Source organism: Spea bombifrons, chromosome 6, assembly GCF_027358695.1.
Source record: "Spea bombifrons isolate aSpeBom1 chromosome 6, aSpeBom1.2.pri, whole genome shotgun sequence".
Classification (NCBI taxonomy): Eukaryota; Metazoa; Chordata; class Amphibia; order Anura; family Pelobatidae; genus Spea; species Spea bombifrons.
The window spans coordinates 30720099-30742232 of NC_071092.1; the positions used below are offsets into that span (position 1 = coordinate 30720099).

At 41.5% G+C, this 22134-nt stretch overlaps 1 protein-coding gene across 3 annotated transcripts; it reads right to left on the reverse strand.

Moving 5' to 3' along the window:
* Nucleotides 1–212: 212 nt before the first annotated feature.
* UAP1 (UDP-N-acetylglucosamine pyrophosphorylase 1) lies at nucleotides 213–6386 on the reverse strand. 3 transcript variants are annotated; one of them, XM_053468732.1, is made up of 11 exons: nucleotides 6330–6386; nucleotides 5832–6139; nucleotides 4855–5059; nucleotides 4541–4716; nucleotides 4182–4354; nucleotides 3900–4093; nucleotides 3071–3211; nucleotides 2757–2945; nucleotides 2028–2075; nucleotides 787–853; nucleotides 213–602 (listed from the first exon to the last, which is right to left on the reverse strand). In XM_053468732.1, the coding sequence occupies exons 2-11, from the start codon at nucleotides 6109–6111 to the stop codon at nucleotides 504–506; spliced, it is 1572 nt and encodes a 523-aa protein (XP_053324707.1). In that variant the 5' UTR covers nucleotides 6112–6139; nucleotides 6330–6386; the 3' UTR covers nucleotides 213–503. The 3 variants fall into 3 exon arrangements, with proteins under 3 accessions (XP_053324707.1, XP_053324705.1, XP_053324706.1); XM_053468730.1 differs by lacking the exon at nucleotides 6330–6386 and having other exon boundaries at nucleotides 5832–6273; XM_053468731.1 differs by lacking the exons at nucleotides 2028–2075; nucleotides 6330–6386 and having other exon boundaries at nucleotides 5832–6273.
* Nucleotides 6387–22134: the final 15748 nt, after the last annotated feature.

Consider the following 22134-nt stretch of genomic DNA (forward strand, 5'->3'; position numbering starts at 1 on the left):
ATTTGAAAGGGTCGAGAAGAATAGGGGATTACAGACTATAATTGAGTAGTTACAAATATCAATTACAGCTCTGGGGACGTTCGTGTTTTGGTCAAATTTGCTACAATTTAGGTGCAAGCCAGACAGCCTATTTAAGGTAAGCGGCAGGACTGTATGCGGGAGAAATTAGAAACATTTTCAAGAAAAATAAATAAAGTATTTCTCTTCCAAAATAATGAGTCAGACAATTTATTACAAAAAAGTTAAGAAAAATGCACAGGACCAATAAAATATTTAAGTGTAGAGGAGTTTGCTATATACACAATGTTAAAAAAACGTTTCCTTACAATGAAAATAGGATAATCATAAATATGCATACATTTCCTTCATCTTTTGGCATTTAAAAATAGATAGTTACAGTATTGGTAGGAATTGTCCAGGAAGACCCATGCAATTTATACAATTCAAGTACCTCAAAGCCACCAACCACCATTATTAAATATTATTCTTCATGTTCGTAAATTCTATAGACCGTTGCCATTCTTCAACAGCTGATGGGCTCCATTTTCATCTATTGTTAGTGGCGTTTGGAATTCTTTATTCTGCACGTATGGTTCCAAGCCCTGATTTTGGATAGGGAATGAAGAAAGCAGAAGCTTAGGGCAACTAGTGCCTGAAGGGAACTGGAAGCTATATATAAAAACAGCTGGGTCGTGTTTAACCCGTAACTAGCACGAGTACTTTAATATGGCAACTAATATTACCTTCGACAATGCAAGAAAACAAACATGGAAGCTATGTATTTACCTCTCCAGCATAGGATATCAAAGGTGAGATTTCACACTGGATTGGTAGGTCACCAACATCCTTCATGCTGCAAAAAAAAAAAGCCACATATTTAAGTGGAATCAGTGGTAGTAACCTGCGGAAACCGGAGACTGCAAGCATCTCGATAAGCAGGAGCTGCAGGTCACAGTATTTATATAATGTACCGTTTATGATAGATATATATATCTATCTCGGGAGCATCTTTATTTGTTTTTTGTTGCCCAGCACTCGCGTATTCTTGTTCAGTCTCTCTAAAGGTTTCCCTACCTTCTCTGCCGACTGCTTACGCATCTTCATCTTTTTTACGTTCGCATTTCTGCAGAAATAACACAGCAGGAGCTTCTGCCAAAATGGCAGCGCTTGCAAGGACATCCTCTCAACAATCCTCCAATCGGGGGAAAGGACGTCACCAAAAATCGCCAACTGAGGGTAATATGGCAACGCTTGCAGTGGTGTACTCTCCAATTAGGGGAGAGGAGGTCATTGCAAGTGTCATTTTGGCAGAAGTTCCTGATGACTTTGTCAGCAGAGAGAGGATACCAGATTGAAGATAACTGAGAAGAGGATGAAGATGCGAAAGTGGAGAGCATGAGACTAAACAAGAATGAGTGTGAGTGAATGTGGACCCACAAACGTCTGAAGGAAAAGCTGAGCTTTTTGCTTAGTTTCTTTTCAGGGCTTCGTACGAAATGCCAAAGTTACCAAAATTCAGTCTAGTATGGACTCCTTGAATAATCGCATGGTGCAAGATAAGACTATATCAGCAAACAATACAATAAAACAGCACCATTTAGTACTGCCCAATCCAACTACAGAATTACTCACTCAGGTTGTTGCACCGTCTTTTTGTGTAATGCGATACAGCTTTAAACTTGGTGTTATCTTAAAGCTGTGAAACCAAGGATAGACACATGCAACGAGCCATTCAGTGTACCTGCAGGCGATTACTGTTCTGCAATCAAAAGGGGCCCAATATATACAAGTCTCTTAAGTTAAGGGGTTACAAGGCGGCCATGCTCTACAAGGCAGTTCTCACTTCTGGTCATAATTTTTAATGGACATGCAGGGATACCCAGCGGTATTTAGAATTTGCATTCAAAGTGAATGAGTAAGACAGTTGGTCAGTGACAGTAGGTAAAATAAGGTTAGAGACTTTGGTTCCCACCACCTCAAAAGGTTTGTTAATAGTGACAGACCCTGCACCATGCATTTATAATTACTTGTTGTGGATATGATCCGGCGCCGCTCCATACACTCTGCTACCATGGCTGTTTTAAAGATAAATATGACAGTTTTGGTCATAACCTATGTCATGTCACAATAAAGGACCCCCCCATACATTTTAGACATATGATTTCAGAGCTAGAGAATCAATGTAAAGCTGTTCGACCCTATAAGATTAAAATACATAGAATTAGAATTTGTAGAATACCAAAACCCAAGCCTACACAGGAGTCCAGAGTTTGGTGCTAACCAATCGCTACACTGGTCTGTTGGTCAGCCAGTAAGAACAAGAAAAACAGAATTTTATAGCCATTATTATTTTACCACAGCTAATTATATGAGGTTAATATAGCTGTGGCTGGGGTTGCTTTATTCATTCAAACACCTATACATTCTTGAGCTAAAAAGGAAATGTATTATTCCCATAATGTTTCAATATAAAGAAAAATAAAAGGCTTGTTTTATTGAAATTACTGAAACCGAATACAATACTGCAGTTATATTCAAGATGGTTTAAGAGCAATATCTTAAATATCTATTTATAAAAAAAATAAAAAGCTGGGTAGTGTCTGTAAGTGGTGGCTCGCCAATTTTATCTGTTGTAAACATTCCCTCCTCGATCAAGGACAGGTTCTACAGCTTAGATACTCTTTAGTAGGTCTTATTATGGTTCAGGCATCTAAATGCTTACATGTACTCTAGACTGGCAATAGTATTTTACTCACAGGGGGATGGCTGGAAGTCTGGTTCCGTTCTCATCAACAAAATGTCCGCCAGCATTCAAAACCCAGCAGTGATGCAATGACATGAGGGCCTGGCGGGCAGTACTGGGGTTATCCTTCCCGTTTTGGCTGTCGGCGTTCTTCAGAGGTGAAAACTCATCCTCGCGCAGAACCTCGAACACGACAAACTTCCTGGCAGTGTAAAAATATACATTGAAATAGCACACATGGCCGCTGCATATTAGACATTTGTATGTGTTCTAAGCACTGGTATGTTGGACACTTTGTATAAAAAGTAAATTTCAACAGTGACTTACTCTGCAAACTGAAAGATATCAAATACAAATTTTTCCATCTTTACTCCGTTTGGCTTATCGGGGTTAATTAGTGAACCGTGTGAATCCACATATGGAATTTTCTTGAGTGCCACGTGGTGTTTAAGCCGAGGTTCATAAACCCTGAAACATAAGAAGATAATGCATTCATTATTTACCCCATGAACTCATTACTGTATAGCCATTGTAATTCATTACGTAGAAGACACTGATCATTTAGGCTGCTTAAAAATAGGCCATTTAAGCTATATCTAAAGTGACAGATGCATCATAATACACTATAAAGCAAAAGTGCATAAGTATATAAAGCAAATTAGCTACATTTGAAACGTGTGGTCTCTGCATACTCAATACAGAATAGCTACTTGCCACCATAGACATTTATTGGAGTCAACTTGAGTAGGGGTCATTCAGAATATACTATCTGTAGCTGACAAGACAATTTATAAAGCCACATAAAAGCAAAATTCAAAGGAACAGCAAAAAAACAAAACAAACAAACAAACAAAAAAAAAAAACAGACTTTCAATGTTCAAGTTATGTCCTGTGGTCCATAGACAAGTACAGCTCAAAAGGAAACGTGAAAAGTTGTCAAAGCCCCATCATGTCAACTTACATAAAGTTCTATGTAATTATGTATAAAGAATAATTCTGCTTCCAGACAGGAGTGTAGCCATCTCCATGAGAATTTCATTGATTGCAGTTGCCATGGCAACTGCAACACTTACCAGCATATTTTCTTTTACAACACTTTCTGTGGTGTCACCTATCAAAAGCACCCTGATATGGTTGGTTACCCCAAGTCACTTACTCTACAACTTGCTGCAGAAACCGTCGAGTGAAGAAGTGGTTGGCAATGTTGCCAGCATTGTACATAAGTCGGCCGTCCGTACCACGAGCCTGAGCAGTGGTCAGCGAGATCTCACTATATTCCACGACCTGATACACACCATCCACACGGCAAACCACACCAACTGGCTCTGTGGGGTTCATCTTCTCTACCACCTGTAAGAAGTGAGTATTTTACAATACCAAACTGGTGCACAACAAACTAAATAAATAATGAAGCGACTGTGACAGTCACCAGCCTTACCTTGGCCCCACAGTCTGCTTCCTTCGTCACACAGAAGCCTATAAATATAGGATCTGCCACCTTTACCAGAATGTTGTCCACACAGTATACGTGTATGTACTCTATTCCTCTCTTCTCCATATCTTTCAGTATACCATAGGCACCCAATGCCCTGTACAGACCGCCATTACCATCTGCATAATAAAGAATGTTATTTACAATGCTATACAATGGTAGAAACCAACCATCCACAAAATGATTCTGTTAAAGAAACTCCCAGAGTTGTACTTAAGCATCTACTAGAGCACTCACTGTGATTTAACCAAAGTTGTAGACAACTTGAGGGCCTATATGTGCTTGAAACCTAACCAGAAGCTTACCTGGTGCCATAGAGAGCTTCCCCTTTTCTTCCATAAGAATCTTGCCCTCAAAGTCCATAGCTGGCAGCATGCCTTGTTGAAAGAGAATGACGTTCTCTTCATTCAGTCCAAAATATTTGTGTTTCTTAAAGAATTCGTGCGTGGATTCCATGGTACGTCCACTGGTCATGATGTACCTATCACAAACATAGAAGGAGAAGGAGTTGGGCTTATACATATTGACCAAAGGCATCTTTCATATAACACAGAAAGGGTGCCTAGGACAAAAAAAGTTCATTAAATAAACTAAAGTAAACAAGTGATAGTTCTCTCACCAAGGAATCGTGCATTGCTGGCCATAGAGATCCTTTGCCAACCTCTCCAGTTTCAGTATACGTTCAGCTTGGATCTGGAAGAGGCTTTTGTGAGATGGCAGACCCACATCATACATTCCCTTTGGATACGACACACCCAGACGGGTTCCTTGCCCTCCAGCTAGCAACAGGACTGCCACTTTACCCCTAGAAATCTGCAAAAAGCCTATATAAAACAGGCAAAAGTAAGGCAATGACCCATTTCTGATCTACTTATATACATTCTTGATACATCACAATCACAAGGATCACAGACCCCACATACCTTTATTCCATGTTTTACTTTTATATAAAGGAACAGTAGAAGGTGTCACATAATTACACTGGGATTAATGGTAAGGAAGCGACACGACATGTCTTTTTTCAGTAGATATCCAAGATACCTTAAAAAAGCTCTCAACCTCTAGTTTCTATGGTTCTATTGGAGTCCTCCAAGCTCTCCAGTGTTCCACACTTAAAAAGGGAGATCCAAGTTCTTCCCATTGAGGGACATAGTTGCCACAAAAAAGTCAATCTTAAACATGTATTGTACCCCATTCATCTCTGTGTGTGTATGAACCCCCTAGTGTACTGGAGACAATTTGTTTAGTACATTTTATCAGCAGGATAACAGGACCCGTTTGAGATTCCATTAACACTTCTGTCACATGATGTCATCATGCATATAACAACTCCAGGGAGACATGTGGGAGACTTACTGGAACATAAAAGCTGATTCTTACTGCAATGGTTTCATGAGTGGGAACTCCAGTGATGTCTACAGAAAACTGTCACCAGAATCAGCTTCTATACCAAACTCCATACCATCCACAGCTGATCCATATAGCCATGCTCCTCAAGTTATAGCTAGCATCTAATATAATATATCACCACTTGCAGTAGACTGATGTGGCCAGTAACATCACAGAATGGCTTGCTAAAGTAATAGTAGGTTATACCTTGAGTCTCCCAGTCCTTTATGTCCTCCCTGTCCCGGGTCACACTGCCAAGGACCTCTCTGGGCACAGCCTCCATCCTGGAATCCACTTTCTGTTGACTGGACGAGACGGAGAACGAATCCATAGCCTTACGAAAGAAGTCATTAAGCTCTAAGAAGTCCAAGCCCTTAAGATCTTCCAGGAGGCTGGATTGCTGGTCCAAGGACAGCTCATCCCAGAACCGTAGTACATGGCCCTGACCAGCGTCGGACAGGGACTGGCGAACAGCATCCACATCCATTCCGGCCGACAGATCCAATAACCGAACGCTGGAAGCAGCAGGCGACAAGAAAACTCGTTTAAAACACAGCAGTGAAACACAGATTATAGATCCATAAAAGAACAGATCTGCTAATACAGCGAAAAAACGCCACATCTAAGTATATGACGTGTACATCTCAAAACTCACTTCCGCCTCTAAACTCTAATGCGCCCTACATACACTCACTATAACCTCACCTTATACCGGGATTCCACTAACCACACACCCACCGGTCCGCCAGCCCTCAATTTATATCAAACAAGAGCAAGCCACGCCCTTTCAACTATATTTTTATACTATACCGCATCTAACCACGCCCATAAAATGCTACAGGTCAGGTTTCTATGGCACCGATACGACGTAGGGGGGTGGCCATCTGGCGATTGGCTAAAATCTGACATCAAATATTCCCAGTGCAGCCGCCCTAATGGGCCGTGGCTCGCGACTTTTCCAAACTATTGGCTCCGGTTTTAGTGACGTCATGCGAACGTCTTGCTCTGAGCCTCAGCCGGTCCTGCCTCCTAAACAGCGTGGCATATGGTGACATGTAGGAAGGGGCGGAGCTGGGATATGTCTCTATAGGGAGATTGCGGACATATGTTATACGTTAGTATAGAATGCAAAGAAACTCAGCGGGAGAGAGAAAGTCATTCGGGACAAGACGGGTTTGCGCTGCTCAGCCGTGGAAGAGGCAGTTAACCGCTCATAGCTTCCTCTTCTATGGTAAAGGAGAATACGTTCCTTAGCGTAGAAGCATAGAATTTGGCGGCAAATCAAAATAATTCTGGCCGTTTTTCCTGATGTAGGCCCTCAGCCCTTAATCAATCATTCCTCCATCCTGTCTTAGATTCAGGATACCTTTCTGCCTACCGGTGTACCTTCAAATTCCCTGACTGTATTAACCGCTACCATTTCTACTGGGAGTCTGTTCCATTTATCTGCCTTTCTCCCAGTATAGTAAAACTTCCTTACATTATTTATTTAATAAGGTTAATTGAAGGGAATCTGGTAGCTTTGCGTTTTATTTTTTTGCAAATGTCCTTAAGGGTTTAATGTTAGCATAGTAATTTACTGATTATTCCAGAAGAAAAAGTGCCCACAGCCCAAATATATATATATATATATATATATATTGAACTACTGAAATCTTTTTTCAGTCCCCCCCCCCCTTTTTTTTTATTTTTATAGGTATGTCGATTACGTTTAGTGCACTTTAGTGGTGGTGTTAGACATCTGCAGACACGGAGTATTAATTACGCTAACAAAGTAAATCAACTACCCAGGGGGGGTTGGTCTGCTGAGTAGACGCTAATGAAAGCTATCATTAGCATAATTACATTTGAATATGCATATTATGTCTGCTTTCTTTCCATTTAAAAACAGCCTATTTTCAGATCGTTATCAAAAGTTTGAATCTACTATGAATTCCACAAAAAAAACCCCATTCAACCGTAAAGCAACGCTTTCAGTATAAATAGAACAAAATCGCTGTATGTAAACGAGCGCCACAATCTTCGAATATCACTGAAATAATCAACTACTCGGATTAATTTAAAAGTGAATCCGATTCCTCCCTTACTGACGAGAGGGTCTGGGCGCTCCGTCTCTGGGCTTGTTTTTTTAAGATGCTCGTTGCAGATAGGAGAAGAGAGCCGCCTTTATACAAAACAATCAGAAACCTGACATCGCTAAAAAGCATTATTTCTCCACAGCTGGGATTAATAACGGGGAGGCGGAAAGCCCTCCCGAGGCTTATTAATTGTGAAAGAATGCTATGAGTCAGCTGTGCTTTGGAGACTTGGTTTAGACATTTTCCGGATGCCCCCTACCAGACTGCCCCTGAGTACGCAGGATATATCAATGAATAACGGGCTTTCATTTTGTAAAGTTATACATTCCACATGCTGCAGGGCAGCGCTTCACATATGATGCTTAGCAATGTATATGTGCTCCCTGGAAAACAAATGGTCGACGGAGTCACCGCTTCTCCTAGCATTGCCAATTTACAAAGCAGAACAATGCCCTAGATTGTAAGCTCTCCAACGGAGCCCTCTTTATCTAATTGGTTTATCTTGTTTGTCAGTGTAAGAACGCTGCGTAAATTGTTGGTGACAACATAATAATGATAACTTTTCTTCCTGGTCGCTCTGCATAGAAATTTTTTTTTCGAACCTTCATACCTGACACCTCACCCAGTGATCCTGCAGTGAAATCGTCACTTCATAGGATAAAGCCCCTCTATAGGGACTGACCCCTCTATAGGGACAGCTGTGAGGTATGGATGATTCCATCGTCCATGTATTAACCTTCACTGATTGATAACCACTGGAGCTCGAATACAGTGATATTTCAAATCAATCTTCTCTGCCAATAATCCCTGTAAAGAACGACTTGGTTTTTTTTTCCCCCAAAACCACATCAGGGAGATTGAAGAACCCACCAAACCGATAAATGCACCTTTCACTGTTATCTTAGTCCTTCGTCTAGCAGATAACATTTAAACCAGACATGGTGTTTGCATATGGTATGTGGCTGAGCAGCCATTGTTGTTAGCCAAACACCACACTGAGCTGATCCTTTATGGCAATGCTATAACTCCTCTATGCATCATAGTATCCAGCTGGGTGACTTGGACTAACCAATTCTATTGTTTACCACAAGGCAATATGATCAAACGTGAGGGTGTCTGTTTAGTAGATTCGGCTAGTATAACATATTCTGAATTCTTTTCTTTGTCCTTATCTTATATCTAGCTTAGCCTTATGGCTGTGCTTGCTTATAAGCCTTCACTGTATTAACATCTACCATTTCTGCTGGAAGGCTATTCCATGCATGCACTACTATTTAAGTAAAGTAATATTTCCTGATGCTACTTTTAAACATTTGCCCCTCTATTTTAAGTCTATGTCCACTTGTTGCAGTAGTATTTCTCCTTTGAAGTAAACTTTCTTCCTTTATCTTGTTGATTCCCTTTAAGTATTGAAATGTTTCTATCATATCCCCCCGTCACGTCTTTCTTCCGGGCTATATATGTTAAGATCCTTTAACCTGTCCTGGTAAGGTTTATCCTGTAATCCATGAACCATTTTAGTAGCCATTTCTGAACTTTCTCCCGACATATCTATATCCTTCTGGAGTTACGGTCTCCAGTACTGTATACAATACAATACTCCAAGTGCATGAGCACTTAACTCTTTTTACTGTTAATTTATTATATTACAAAAAAATAGAAGGGATTTTACGAAGAAGAATATTTCTTAAAACTTATTTTTAATTTGATAATAATCAGATACTTCTACATCCACCTGACACAAATATTGAAGCAAAAAATACCAGCAAAAACCATAGGATAGTCCAACCACTCACCTCAGCACCAGCCTAATGTGGTTCTTCTCACTGTGTTACTCCTTACCTGTGGGGTAGAATGATTGGTCCCGACAGCCTTAGAAGAAGTAATGATGATGCAAGGTCAGGGCAGTGACATAGTTACTTATGCAATATTTGTTATAATTCTGGCATTTAAACTAAATTATGCTGTTTGGAAACACTGAACAGTGTGGTGTGACTAGTTTACTTGAAGCCCCCGTAAACAGTGTGACATGTTTTTTGTACCTTTGCTTGTAAGTAGTAAACATTGTGTAGTTCTTTCATGGAAATCATCGATTTTACTTTAAAGCTGTGATGTCATACTTTAATTGCAGTCGCCAAACACACATCTGCTGTTAACTCTACTTTGTAATTACTAGTTGCTAATGGAGACTCTAAAACGAGTTCAAAATAAAAGACTTAAGGACTGATTATAGCAATCCTGTTCTAAAGTTAGTGTGCTGAATCAGTGTGTGTGACATACAGAACACGTAAAGGAAAAATATAAAGGTATGTCCTCGTTGTGGTGTCTCAGAGTTATGCTGTCACACCCACACACACCTGCAAGGTATGGAATAATGGACCAAAGTTTAAAGTGTGAGCCAGTACCATACCCTTGAATATTTTTAATATGTGGTGGGTTAACATATGTTTAAATTGTCATAGAGTAGTTATGTCACAGGCATAGTTGAGTGCTGTGGATGCCCCTCTCAGACATATCGCTATTACAATTCTGCAATGCACAAAGAACACATGAAACATGTGAGTAGAATGATGAGCTTCTTTCACAAGCTGCCTAAATCATATGGGTAGTCTTAAAATGAGATGAGGACTCAGCAAGCCTTTAACCACAGTTCCACTTGTGTACACTATGTTGGCAATCATGGGAGCTAGTCCAAATAAAAAATATAGATCTTAATTGTATATTGTAAAAGTACATAGTTAACAATGATTTTAATAGTCCATACTGGGTTGGTAGAGGCTGGTTACCTGCTTTTGGGGATGTCTTGTTGGCTATATGAAAAACAGGACATAGATTAATTCTATCCCAGACTTACCAGATTTCTCCCAATGCTTCATATTCTTTGGTGTGTAGTGTTGGCAGCCAGTGAAGGTCTGCGCGATTCACGTAGACAACTTCTGCTGCCGCCACTTCCGCCAGGGCTTCTATGAATGAGCACTAGAAGGTCATGTGACGCCGGCGCTCTGTCATAGAAGCCTCGGCATTGCACAGATGTCCTCCGGCTGCCAGAGGGAAGGATCCAGGTACCCTGCAGCGCTGCGGTGATCTGGATCTTAGTCTTGTAGTCAGACCTCTATTTGAGGTCTCATTAGAAGTCGACCTCGAATATAAGACGATGGTTATTTTTCAGAGCATTTGTCTTATAATCGAGCAAGTACGGTATTTTATAATGTATGTTATGATATACATTAATAAATGACATTTTTGCTCGTCTCTCTCTCTTTTGTTTTCTCTCCTCTTTCTACCTTTTTTCACTACTTTTTTCTTCTCTTAACCCTTTCTTTTTTTTCTTCCTCCCTCTTTCTTTATTCTATCTTCTCCTTTTTCGTAATTTTCTCCCCTTCTTCCTAGTTTCTTTTTCAAGCATCACAACTCACCCCTTTATACCTACTATGCTCCCATCACACTCACTATATCTAATTGTGATCACGCACATCACACCTCACTTCCATCACACCTAACACCCATACCACACCAGACCTCACACCCATCTCACCCAGTCATCACACATTACAACTCACTCCCATCACACCCAGCCATCACATCTCATGTCCAGCCCATCTAATTACACACAGCCATCATATATCACATCTGACACCCAGGGCCGGCCTTTGGGGTGTGCGACCTGTGCGACCGCACAGGGCGCCACACTCCAGGGCTCGCCGCCGCGGGGTCCGCCGCAGCACGGTCCGACGCCACTGCCGCCGCGGGGTCCGCCGCAGCGCGGTCCGACGCCCCTGCCGCCGCGGGGTCCGCTGCCGCCAGTATGGGGGCACCCGGCACCCCTCCAGAGACGGACAGTAATGTCCGCCGCTGGAGGAGCAGGCTCGCAAGGGAGCAGTATCGGAGGTCTTTAACAGACCTCCGATACCGCTCCCTTGTGATCCCCGCGGCAACAGCTGCTGTGCGCCGGGGTTTGCTGTCAGATCCCGGCGCACAGCACTGAAGCCGCGCCCACCGGTCTCCGTGCCCTCTGACCCGGAAGAAGAGAAGACAGAAGAACTAAGAAGAAGAGCGAAGAGGAGGCAAAGAAACTGAAAGAGGAAAGGTAGGAAAGCATGGAGTGACAGTGAGAGTGGATTGGTGTATATGTGTGGTTTGGTATATATGTGTGGTTTGGTGTATGTGTGTGGATTGGTGTATATGTGTGGATTGGTGTATGTGTGTGGATTGGTGTATGTGTGTGGATTGGTGTATGCGTGTGGATTGGTGTATGCGTGTGGATTGGTATGTGTGTGGATTGGTGTATATGTGTGGATTGGTGTATGTGTGTGGATTGGTGTATGTGTGTGGATTGGTGTATATGTGTGGATTGGTGTATGTGTGTGGATTGGTGTATGCGTGTGGATTGGTGTATGCGTGTGGATTGGTATGTGTGTGGATTGGTGTATATGTGTGTGGATTGGTGTATATGTGTGGATTGGTGTATATGTGTGGATTGGTGTATACGTGTGTGGATTGGTATGCGTGTGGATTGGTGTATATGTGTGGATTGGTGTATATGTGTGGATTGGTGTATATGTGTGGATTGGTATATGTGTGTGTGGATTGGTATGTGTGTGTGGATTGGTGTATATGTGTGGAGTGGATTGGTGTATATGTGTGGAGTGGATTGGTGTATATGTGTGGATTGGTGTATATGTGTGGATTGGTGTATATGTGTGGATTGGTGTATATGTGTGGATTGGTGTATGTGTGTGGATTGGTGTATGTGTGTGGATTGGTGTATATGTGTGGAGTGGATTGGTGTATGTGTGTGGATTGGTGTATGTGTGTGGTTTGGTGTATGTGTGTGTGGATTTGTATATATGTGTGGATTGGTGTGTATGTGTGGATTGGTGTATATGTGTGGAGTGGATTGGTGTATGTGTGTGGATTGGTGTATGTGTGTGTGGATTGGTATATGTGTGTGGATTGGTGTATGTGTGTGGATTGGTAAGGGTGTGAGAGTGATGGGTGTTATGCTGTACCATTTCCAATGTATTTTTCATTATATAATTATGCTCTTAAGTACATCATAACTCCCATCACTCTATACTGTTCCATACAGTGGCAGAGCTGGGAGGCAGAGGCCTTGCACCCTCACCGCAGGACTTCTGAAAGGTAAGTGAACTTCAAAGAGGGAGAGGGTAGATAGTTAGGAGGGGGTAGATAGGGAGAATGGAGTGAGACGGGGTACATAGGGCAATCATACTCCTATCATGCTAAGTAGTCTACGAGTACATCCTGGAATCTGCGGGCATGATAAGAATGTGATTGCTGTTAATCATATATATATATATATATAAATATTGTTATTTAATTGTTTTGTTATGTGTTATGGTGTGTGTGTGGGGGGGTCATATTCGGTTTTGGCCAGGTAAATGCTGCACTTTCGGTTTCAGTCCAGAATTCGTTTCGGTACATCCCTACTACTAAGCCAGACAATGAAGTGGTAGGCCTACACCACATCAATGTTTGGCGTAGTATATAGTGATTGGGGTTTTGTTACAAGTTTTGATTCCTTTCTTTTTTTGGGATGGGGGGGCGCCAGACGAGTAGTCCGCACAGGGCGCCAGAACACCTAAGGCCGGCTCTGCTGACACCTATCGCACCCAGCCATCACACACAATACCTCATGCTCATCACATCCAACCATCACGCACATCACAGATCCCACCCATCACACTTAGGCAGTAAACTTTGTACCTGATGTCAATCACACCTCACACTAAGCCACTACACATCACACTTCTTGCCCATCATACCTTGCTCCCACCACACCCATACATCACACATCCCACCTTATGTCAATCACACTACATCAACACAATGGGAGCCAATTTCCTGACAATGATTGTACAGGAGAGTAGGAGAAAAAGTTGCTGCAGGCGTGATTTTCTTAGGAGCAATTTAAAAGACCATAGAAGCAGCAAAAATGTAACATCCTTAATTTTTATGATTTTGAAAAGTAATAAATGTGTATTAATGTACTTGATAATGGCATAATTGGAGTGCGGTCAAAATTTTCATGCTACGTTTAGAGGTAATTGGGAGATATGTTCAAGGAGTGTCAATAGGAAAGAAAAAAACAGATATAATAAAACCTGAATTCTATTTATAGTGTCCTTTCCAGATGCAACAACAATACAGAATGTTTAAAAAACAAGATTAAATCAAGGTAGGTTTTAACTTTTTGTGTGTGTTAGCATGGATGTGTACTTGTGTGTGAGTATGGATGTGTAATTGTGTGTGTGTGAGCATGGATGTCAAGACTTGGGCAAGCCGGTTGGGTAGGAGCCCACTTGCAGGGGATACCAAGGGCTGGATAAAGACGCATGAGGCTGAATATATATGCAAATAACAGTCTATATTGGCGCGTGGCGGCAGAACAGAAGAAGCAAGACTCATTCACAAGTGTAATAAAGGTACAAACTCAGATGCACCACGACAGGATACAGACTTCAGATAGGGTGCCATCGAGCGAGGGGCAATAATGGCCCTGTGGTTTCTAGTTACGCCACAGGCTAGGAGGCTGTTCCACTTATCCACCAGCCTCCTAGTAAAGTAAACCTTCCTGACATTAGGTAAAACTTCCTTACATTAAATAAGAGTAAAAATCTGAAGTAACACAAAATTCCCCAAAAATAACAAACTGGCTTGAATAGAATGTTGCCTCAGCTGCCCTAAATATAATATCATCCTTGGTTGATCACAAAATATGATCATAAACTTCTATTATGTTAAATAATAAATTACCATTTCCAGCAATCAGTATTTTTGTTATTACATTTTATTTAAAAAAAGAGACAGGAAGGTACGTGTCACTATTATGGTGATTGAAGAATACAAGTTCAACAATAACTTTCAAATAAATAACAAATACTAATAATAAATCAGCAACTCAATAGGTAGTTGTTGGGAAATGAGACAGGAGGTTAAAAAAAACTAACTGCAATCCCTATTTACCCTATGCACAACAGTGGTAGCCAACAAATAGTAATAGTTTTTGTACATGTAGTATTGATTTGTCACCACTAGATGGTAGATGGTAATGGAATAACTTTGGTTAGCATGTTATAAATCCGTTGTATTTCAGCATGCTCCCTCTAGTGGAAAAGACCATAATGTGCTGCTTTCACGTGATGAGAACTGCTGAGTGCAGTGAGGGAATTAAGACATTAAGACCAAGGACTGATTAAGTTCTGAGTGTTTACATGAGGAAAAATGGGCAGACCAGATGGGCCAAATCTGATATTGACATATCTGCATTTATGATTACAGTCCTATGTAGCAAGCATATTTCTGCATGGGTAGCAACGATGCTAAAGCGAGATGAGTAGAAGAGCATTATGCCAGTTATTGAAACCAATCCGGTTTCTATTTGTTTTTTAAAGAGCACATTCAATCCGTCTTCATGACATTTGGAAGGAAGATGGTTTTTTTTAGGAAAGTTAGGGTGTCATCAACTGCAAAGGGGGGTGGTTTAGCCATTATATTATACACAATTAGACATAAAATTAAATTCATTTAAACATATATATTTCACTCATATTTCCTGGCCTTTTGGGACAATGCAGCACTGACATCATGCATGGGTGTTACTGTAACATGATGTTTCACCCACTTAATGCTTCTGTTCTTCACCAAAATGGGCATTCTATGAGTGCTACGATGGTCCAACCTATGGCACCACTGATTGGCTGCTTCAATAATACCACATGCGCAGGAGGGATCTTGTTAGATTCCCTGGAACACCTGTTGAGCCAGTGCTGGAAATGACTGACGGTAAGTATACTATGTGTCAGGAGATATGGTCAGCAGAACTCATCTGTGCGACAAATAGATGGCGGGTGGGGAAAACGCATATGGGGGGGGATGTTGGGGAATCTTGGAAATTTAAAAGGACCACTGAGCTATCATATGCATGATGTACAAAGTGTATGTAATAGCTGGAGTGTCCGATTAAAAGAGTCCTTTAACATTCTTTCACACAGCTGTTTCTAGCTGGTTAATGTGTTTTTCCATTTTTTGGCCAGTAAAGTAATGCATCATTTGAAATTTTTATTGCTTTCATTTATAAGTGAAGCACTTAACAGATAGATTTTTATATTCAAAACATCACATTCACCTTAAATCAGGGCAAACTGGGACAGCTATTACATAAGTAACAGTTTCTTGCTAACATGTGATATGTCTTATGCTTAACTTGTTGACGAAATGTTATTTCATTCTGAAGAAAAACCAATGGTTTGTTGCACTGATAATCATGTTTAGATAATTTTCCAAGTAGGGAAAACACAATAAGTGTTCTGTAAAGTTTGCTGTCTTTCTTGCCCCCATGGTGTCCCATCTGTTTATTGGTCAAAATACTTTTTTTATATTTGTACTCATGGTGTACAGTTGTCTTCACTATTGCAGATTGAGTGCTGTCAGTATGCTGGGAACTCTTGGGTTGCGGGGCTGTTTCCCGCTGCCATTAGCAGGAACTCCCACCGATGTCAGTGGGACCAACCACTCACTTCAGTGGTTAGTCCTGGCCGAGTCCCGCAAGGGAAGGCTCCGGGTAGCCGGAGCCCAGAAGTTCCCAGGTATGCTGGTATACAAGTCCCAAGTCAGAAATACAACTAGCTGCACACAGCAGCATGTTCTCTACCCCACCTAACAATGTGAGGTAGGATTTTAGTCACTATAATAAGGACTCTAAGTAGGATCAAATGCCTAAATTGCTTGCGATCTATTCTATAGTGAAGCATGGAATAAAACAACTAGCAGTGCCACCACAACAGTCACTGGTGCCAACAATACTGCAAGTAGTTTTCTAAAGATGGGCAGAAGAAAGTGAGAGGGTCAATCATAACAGCAGAAGTGGGTATTACTCCACTTGTGCACAAGTGGAAAGAATATGGTCATCAATAGTGTCGATGAAGATGACCTGGATTTTGAACTTGCGAGTACTGGATTGGATCCCTTTTGCCTTCACAACTGCCTTCATTCTTCGTGGCATACTTTCTACAAGGTGCAGGAAACATTCCTCAGAGATTTAGGTTTTTATGGACATGATAGCATCACGCAGTTGCTGCAGATTTGTTGGCTGCACATCCATGATGCGAATCTCCCGTTCCACCACATCCCAAATGTGCTCTATTGAATTGAGGTCGGATTACTGTGGAGGCCATTGGAGTACAGTGAACTCATTGTAATGTTCAAGAAACCAGTTTGAGATGATGTGAGCTTTGTGACATGGTGCATTATCCTGCTGGAAGTAGCCATCAGAAGATGGGTACAGTGTGGTCATAAAGGGATGGACATGGTCAGCAACAATACTCAGGTAGGTTGTCGCATTTAAACAATGCTCAATTGGTACTATAGGGTCCAAAGTGTGCCAAGAAAATGCACCGCACGCCATTACACAATCACTACCAGCCTGAACCGTTGATACAAGGCAGGATGGATCCATGCTTTCATGTTGTTTACACCAAATTCTGACCCTGCCATCCAAATGTCGCAGCTGGAATAGAGATTCATCAGACCAGGCAACGTTCTTTCTGTATTCCATTGTCCAATTTTGGTGAGCCTGCGCGAGTTGTAGCCTCAGTTTCCTGTTATTAGCTAACAGGAGTGGCACCCGGTGTAGCCCATCTGCTTCATGTGTTGTGCGTTCAGAGATGGTATTCTGCATACCCTGGTTGATACGAGTGATTATTTGAGTTACTGTTGCCTTTTTGTCATCTTGAACCAGTCTACCCGTTCTCCTCTGACATCAACAAGGCATTTTCGTCCACACAACTGCCGCTCACTGGATATTTTCTCTTTTTCTGACCCTAGAGATGGTTGTGCGTAAAAATCCCAGTAGTTCAGCAGTTTCTGAAATACTCAAACCAGCCCATCTGGCACCAACAATCATGCCACGTTCAAGGTCACTTGTGATTGGCTCATTAGCTATTTGTGTTAACAAGTACCTAATAAAGTATCCAGTGAGTGTATCTTCTAGTAATTTCTCTATGAGATGCGTTGCTCCTTCCACTCTGTAGAAGCAGCAGCAGTGTAGCTTTGCCACTGGTTCCCCTACATGCACTGGCACCACTACCACCATCACTAATACTCTCATGGGGAAAAAAACACTAGCACCATTACTGCAGTACCTTCTCTACCGCTTATTGACTTCACATAATAATAAAACACACAGGAGACCGAAATTTAGTTGGAAAGTGTATGGCCACTGCCAAATTATCATTTATTATACACTGTGACAAAACGGCATTCAAAATGTTAATACTCGTCAAACACTGCTTGACACTATCTCTGTCAAGTGATACACTTTGTAAGCAACAATAAACTTTTGGTTATAAGACTGTCTTAAAATATTCATAAAACATATGGCAACAAGCCACTCTAACCAATGGTGACATTACTCTCGCCTGCCGTAACCTTACACTAGCAGGCGGACCAGCGTAAATCACATTACGTTTCCTAAGGGACCCTTCCCTAGGGAAAAACAATACACCAACTTACTGAGGCGTACCACCGCCTCACCAATTGACGAACCACCTCCAAAAAACGCCTAATAACAACACATCAAGATAGCTATTAAACTCCTGCTGACCTCCAACAAAGTGCTACAAACAGAGGGATGGTGTCCTGTATATATACGAATCCCTTTGTACCACCCCTTCCTGTTACCCATTCCCTGCCTCCACCACACCACATGGTTTCTTAGGATAGGCTGTTTACTTCAGCTTGCCCTGGTCATGCAGCCCCTCTGTTCATTTTGGCCTCTGGGGCTTTCTGTATCCTTCCTTGTTCTAAGAAGTCAGTTCCTACTTTTAGTATTTCAAATGTTTGGGGAAATGTGGTCCTGTGCCCATGCTGCTGCTGATGAATGTCTCATTCCTTACTATGGGGAATCGTAACCAAATGCTGGCACTCCTTCAGAGAAAAGGCGATCAGATGATGTGCCATTAAAAATGTATAATTAAATTTCGGGCCTGCAGTAAAAAATTTTATTTCCAACACAAAATAATAAACATTCCAGGCAGCAGAACTCGTGAATATCACAGCAAAGAAAACCTGCTTAAGCCGAGTTCTATTGGCTGGTATATTTATTATTCTGTGTTTAATATACAATTTTTTCCTATGAGACTACAGACCCAAATAGAATGTAAGCTCGTTTGAGCAGGGCAGAACGCCTGTTGTCTCTGTAAGTCAAATTGTAATGTTATATACTACTTGTAATGTCCTGTCTACCCACTGTACAGCACTACGGAATATGATGGTGCTATATAAAACAATAAATAATAATAATAGTTATACATTTTTAATGACACATCATCTGATCGTCTCTTATTTAAAGGAGTGGTAGCGTTTGGTTACTGTTTTGCGCCGTCGTTGGAGTGGGGTGCTCAAATTTCAGGCTTGAGCAACCTTGGAGAGACTGTTGCCTGTCATTTGGTTATAATTAAACAATTACATGGTCGGAGGTGGCATTTCATTTATTTACTCTGGGGGATCAATTCTTCTAATATTGGGGGATTCAGTCTTGTGCCATATGGCTGTATGTGTCTATCTGTCTGTGACTTTTTGGCCTTCCCTGCTGCTGCTACTGCTGCTGTGGCTCAATCTCCTTTGTTGCTCTGAGGGATCAATTCTTTAAATGTTTTCCTAATTTTGGGGGAAATTTAGTTCTGTACTGTGGGGCTGAATGTGTTGGTCTGCCAGTGTCTGCTTAGTGTCCTACTACTGTTGCAGCTGCTTTATCACCTTCCTTACTCTGATGGATGATTGGGGGGGGTTCAGTCCCACAGCATGCTTCATGTTACTTGGCTTCTATAACATTTTAACCATCCCACCCTTAACTTGCCTCTAGAAGTCTGTAGAAACCTACTTAGTCTTCTTAGTGTTACTGAGAGAGTTGATGGATCATCCACTTGTCTACTGCCTCTTTGACTGCATCCTAACTTTCTTAAGGCTGTTGGTCTTACTCGCAGGTATTTTTCTGACCACGGACAGATTCCCAGCAGATTGTAACATTGCTCCTCAATCTGGCCTGTGTCCCTGCAGCCCACAGACTCTGTCTCACTAACGCTGCTGTCCCTGCCACTCAGGAAATGGTGGTTGTGGGCAAGTAGCCCTTCATTCACTCTCTCTACTTTCCCTCCTAGGTCTTCTTCTTTTTCCATTGCCTCCCTGCAAAATCAATAACAAATGCTTATTGAGAAGATAGATCCATCTTTATATTATGATGAAGTTCTGTTTATCCAATGAAATCCTTTTCCCCATAGATTTCCTTTAGTGTGTGTAATTAAGACCGAGTCATTCTCTTGTTTACCACAAGACAGTATAATAAGGACTTTTGCCTTGTAGACAGATAGAACACATGTATATGTCAACTGTTTAGCTACCTGAAAACATCTAAAACCCAGAAAACAGCACAGTACTCTTAAGAACTCCTTGACTTTGATACTGATAGTAAAATAATTGATGAGAATTTTAATCTTCATCTTTTTGCAGAAGGAAAAAGTGACAAATACTGTGGAATTAAAATTAATCTACAGAATAACAGAGTAAAAGGGTGGGTAATAGATAATTGTTGTTTCATCCAAAAGAACCTTGTACCTAGTTCCAGCCAAAACCGCTGTTATCGGATAATAGTGTGGACGCGTACTTTTAGGTGAACAAGATATGGGATAGAGTTCATCCTGTATTCTTCCACAGGGGGATAGTGATCTCCTCAACCAGTCCCGCAGGCTGCAGCAGCTCTGGGATACCAGGAAATTTCCCAGTGAACCGGGTGGCCGACAGACCAATATTCAAAAAAGCCACTGAGCGGCTGCAAGCGGGATTGAAAGCTGCCTCTCCCGGCGCCTAATGAAATTAAAGAGGCCGGGGTGAACGCACTGCGCCACCCAATGGCCGTGCCTCAACACTTCGTCTCATGTCTTTAAAGGGACGAGACGAAGGTCTAAGGCATGGCCATTGGGCAGCTCGGTGCGTGCACGCCGGCCTCTTTAATTTCATGAACGCCAGCCTCCATCTGCTGCCCCCACCAGACACCAGGGAGTCAGAAGCAGTGGTAAGTCAGGGGGAGTGTTATATTTGGGCATAAGGCTTTTTTAGAGGCAGAGTGCCCCATGATATTCCTTTAACCCCCTTTATGCAACTCTGCCCCATGATATGCCTTTTAACCCCCTATATGCCAAAGTGGCATATAAGGGTATAAGGCATTTCTGGAGGCAGAGTAGCATATATATATATGCCTTTTAACCCCCTATATGCTACTCTGCCTCCAGAAATACCTTATACCCCTCTATGCCACACTGGCATATAGGGGGTTGAATGGCATATCATGGGGCAGAGTGGCATATAGGAGGGTATAAGGCATATCAGGAAGGCAGAGTGGCATATTGGGGGGTATAAGGCATTTCTGGGGAGAGAGTGGCAAGCCTGGGGGCAGATGTGCAGAACTGGGGGGGCAGGTTGGCAAATAAAAGGAAATAAAAACAAAAAAATATTTTTCTCAATCATAGCTTTTGTTAAATGTGAAAAAAATAGTTTACATGAATTAATAAAGAAATAAAAGTTTCTTACAAGAATATCGTGAAGAATAATGTGATCGCTGTTTTTCATCTAAAAATTTTTTGCAGTAGCAAATGTTTTGATTCCATTATGTGTAATGCATTTAATTTTTTAGGGCCTTTTAACACTTTTGCTTTCTGGCATTTTAATAAAATAATGTGATAAAAAGAATGTTTTATAGTTTCCAGGGCTGCTTTTCATTCCCAGTCCGGCCCTGCAGCTGCTGATCGGGGGGCTGTGCTCGCCCTCGCAGCTGCGCCCAGGGCGAGTGTCTCTCTCGCCTCACCCTTCCTATGGGCCTGACAAAGTGAGACAGAGGTAGGGATAGGTGGGACAGAGGGACAGAGTGCAATCGGGACTGTCCGGCCCAAATCGGGACATTTGGGGGGGCATGCAGATATGTGGACTCTATTCTCTACACGATGAGCACTCTAAAAGTTGCCTGATGTTATTACCAAAGCTCAAATTACTAAGATTAATAAAAAAAATGTTTATGTTCCTGTTGCATTCTGATTGACCCCTTCTATCAAATATGCTCCAGTCACCACCCTTTTTTAAGCAATTCCAAATTCAAAGTATTTGTTTTTATGAACACTCTGGGTCATATGAGGTGGAGGGGCAGGGTTACCATAAATGAAAGCATCTGTTTAAAAGAATTTCACTTTAGAAGAGCACCTACTCTTGGACAAACAGGCAAGTGCCTTTTTTATTGAGACTAGGGGTATTATAATATCTGCATTTATAGATCTAATTTTTGAAAATGTTTAACATTTATTTAATTCTTGGGTGATTTCATACATATATATATATATATATATATATATATATATATATATATT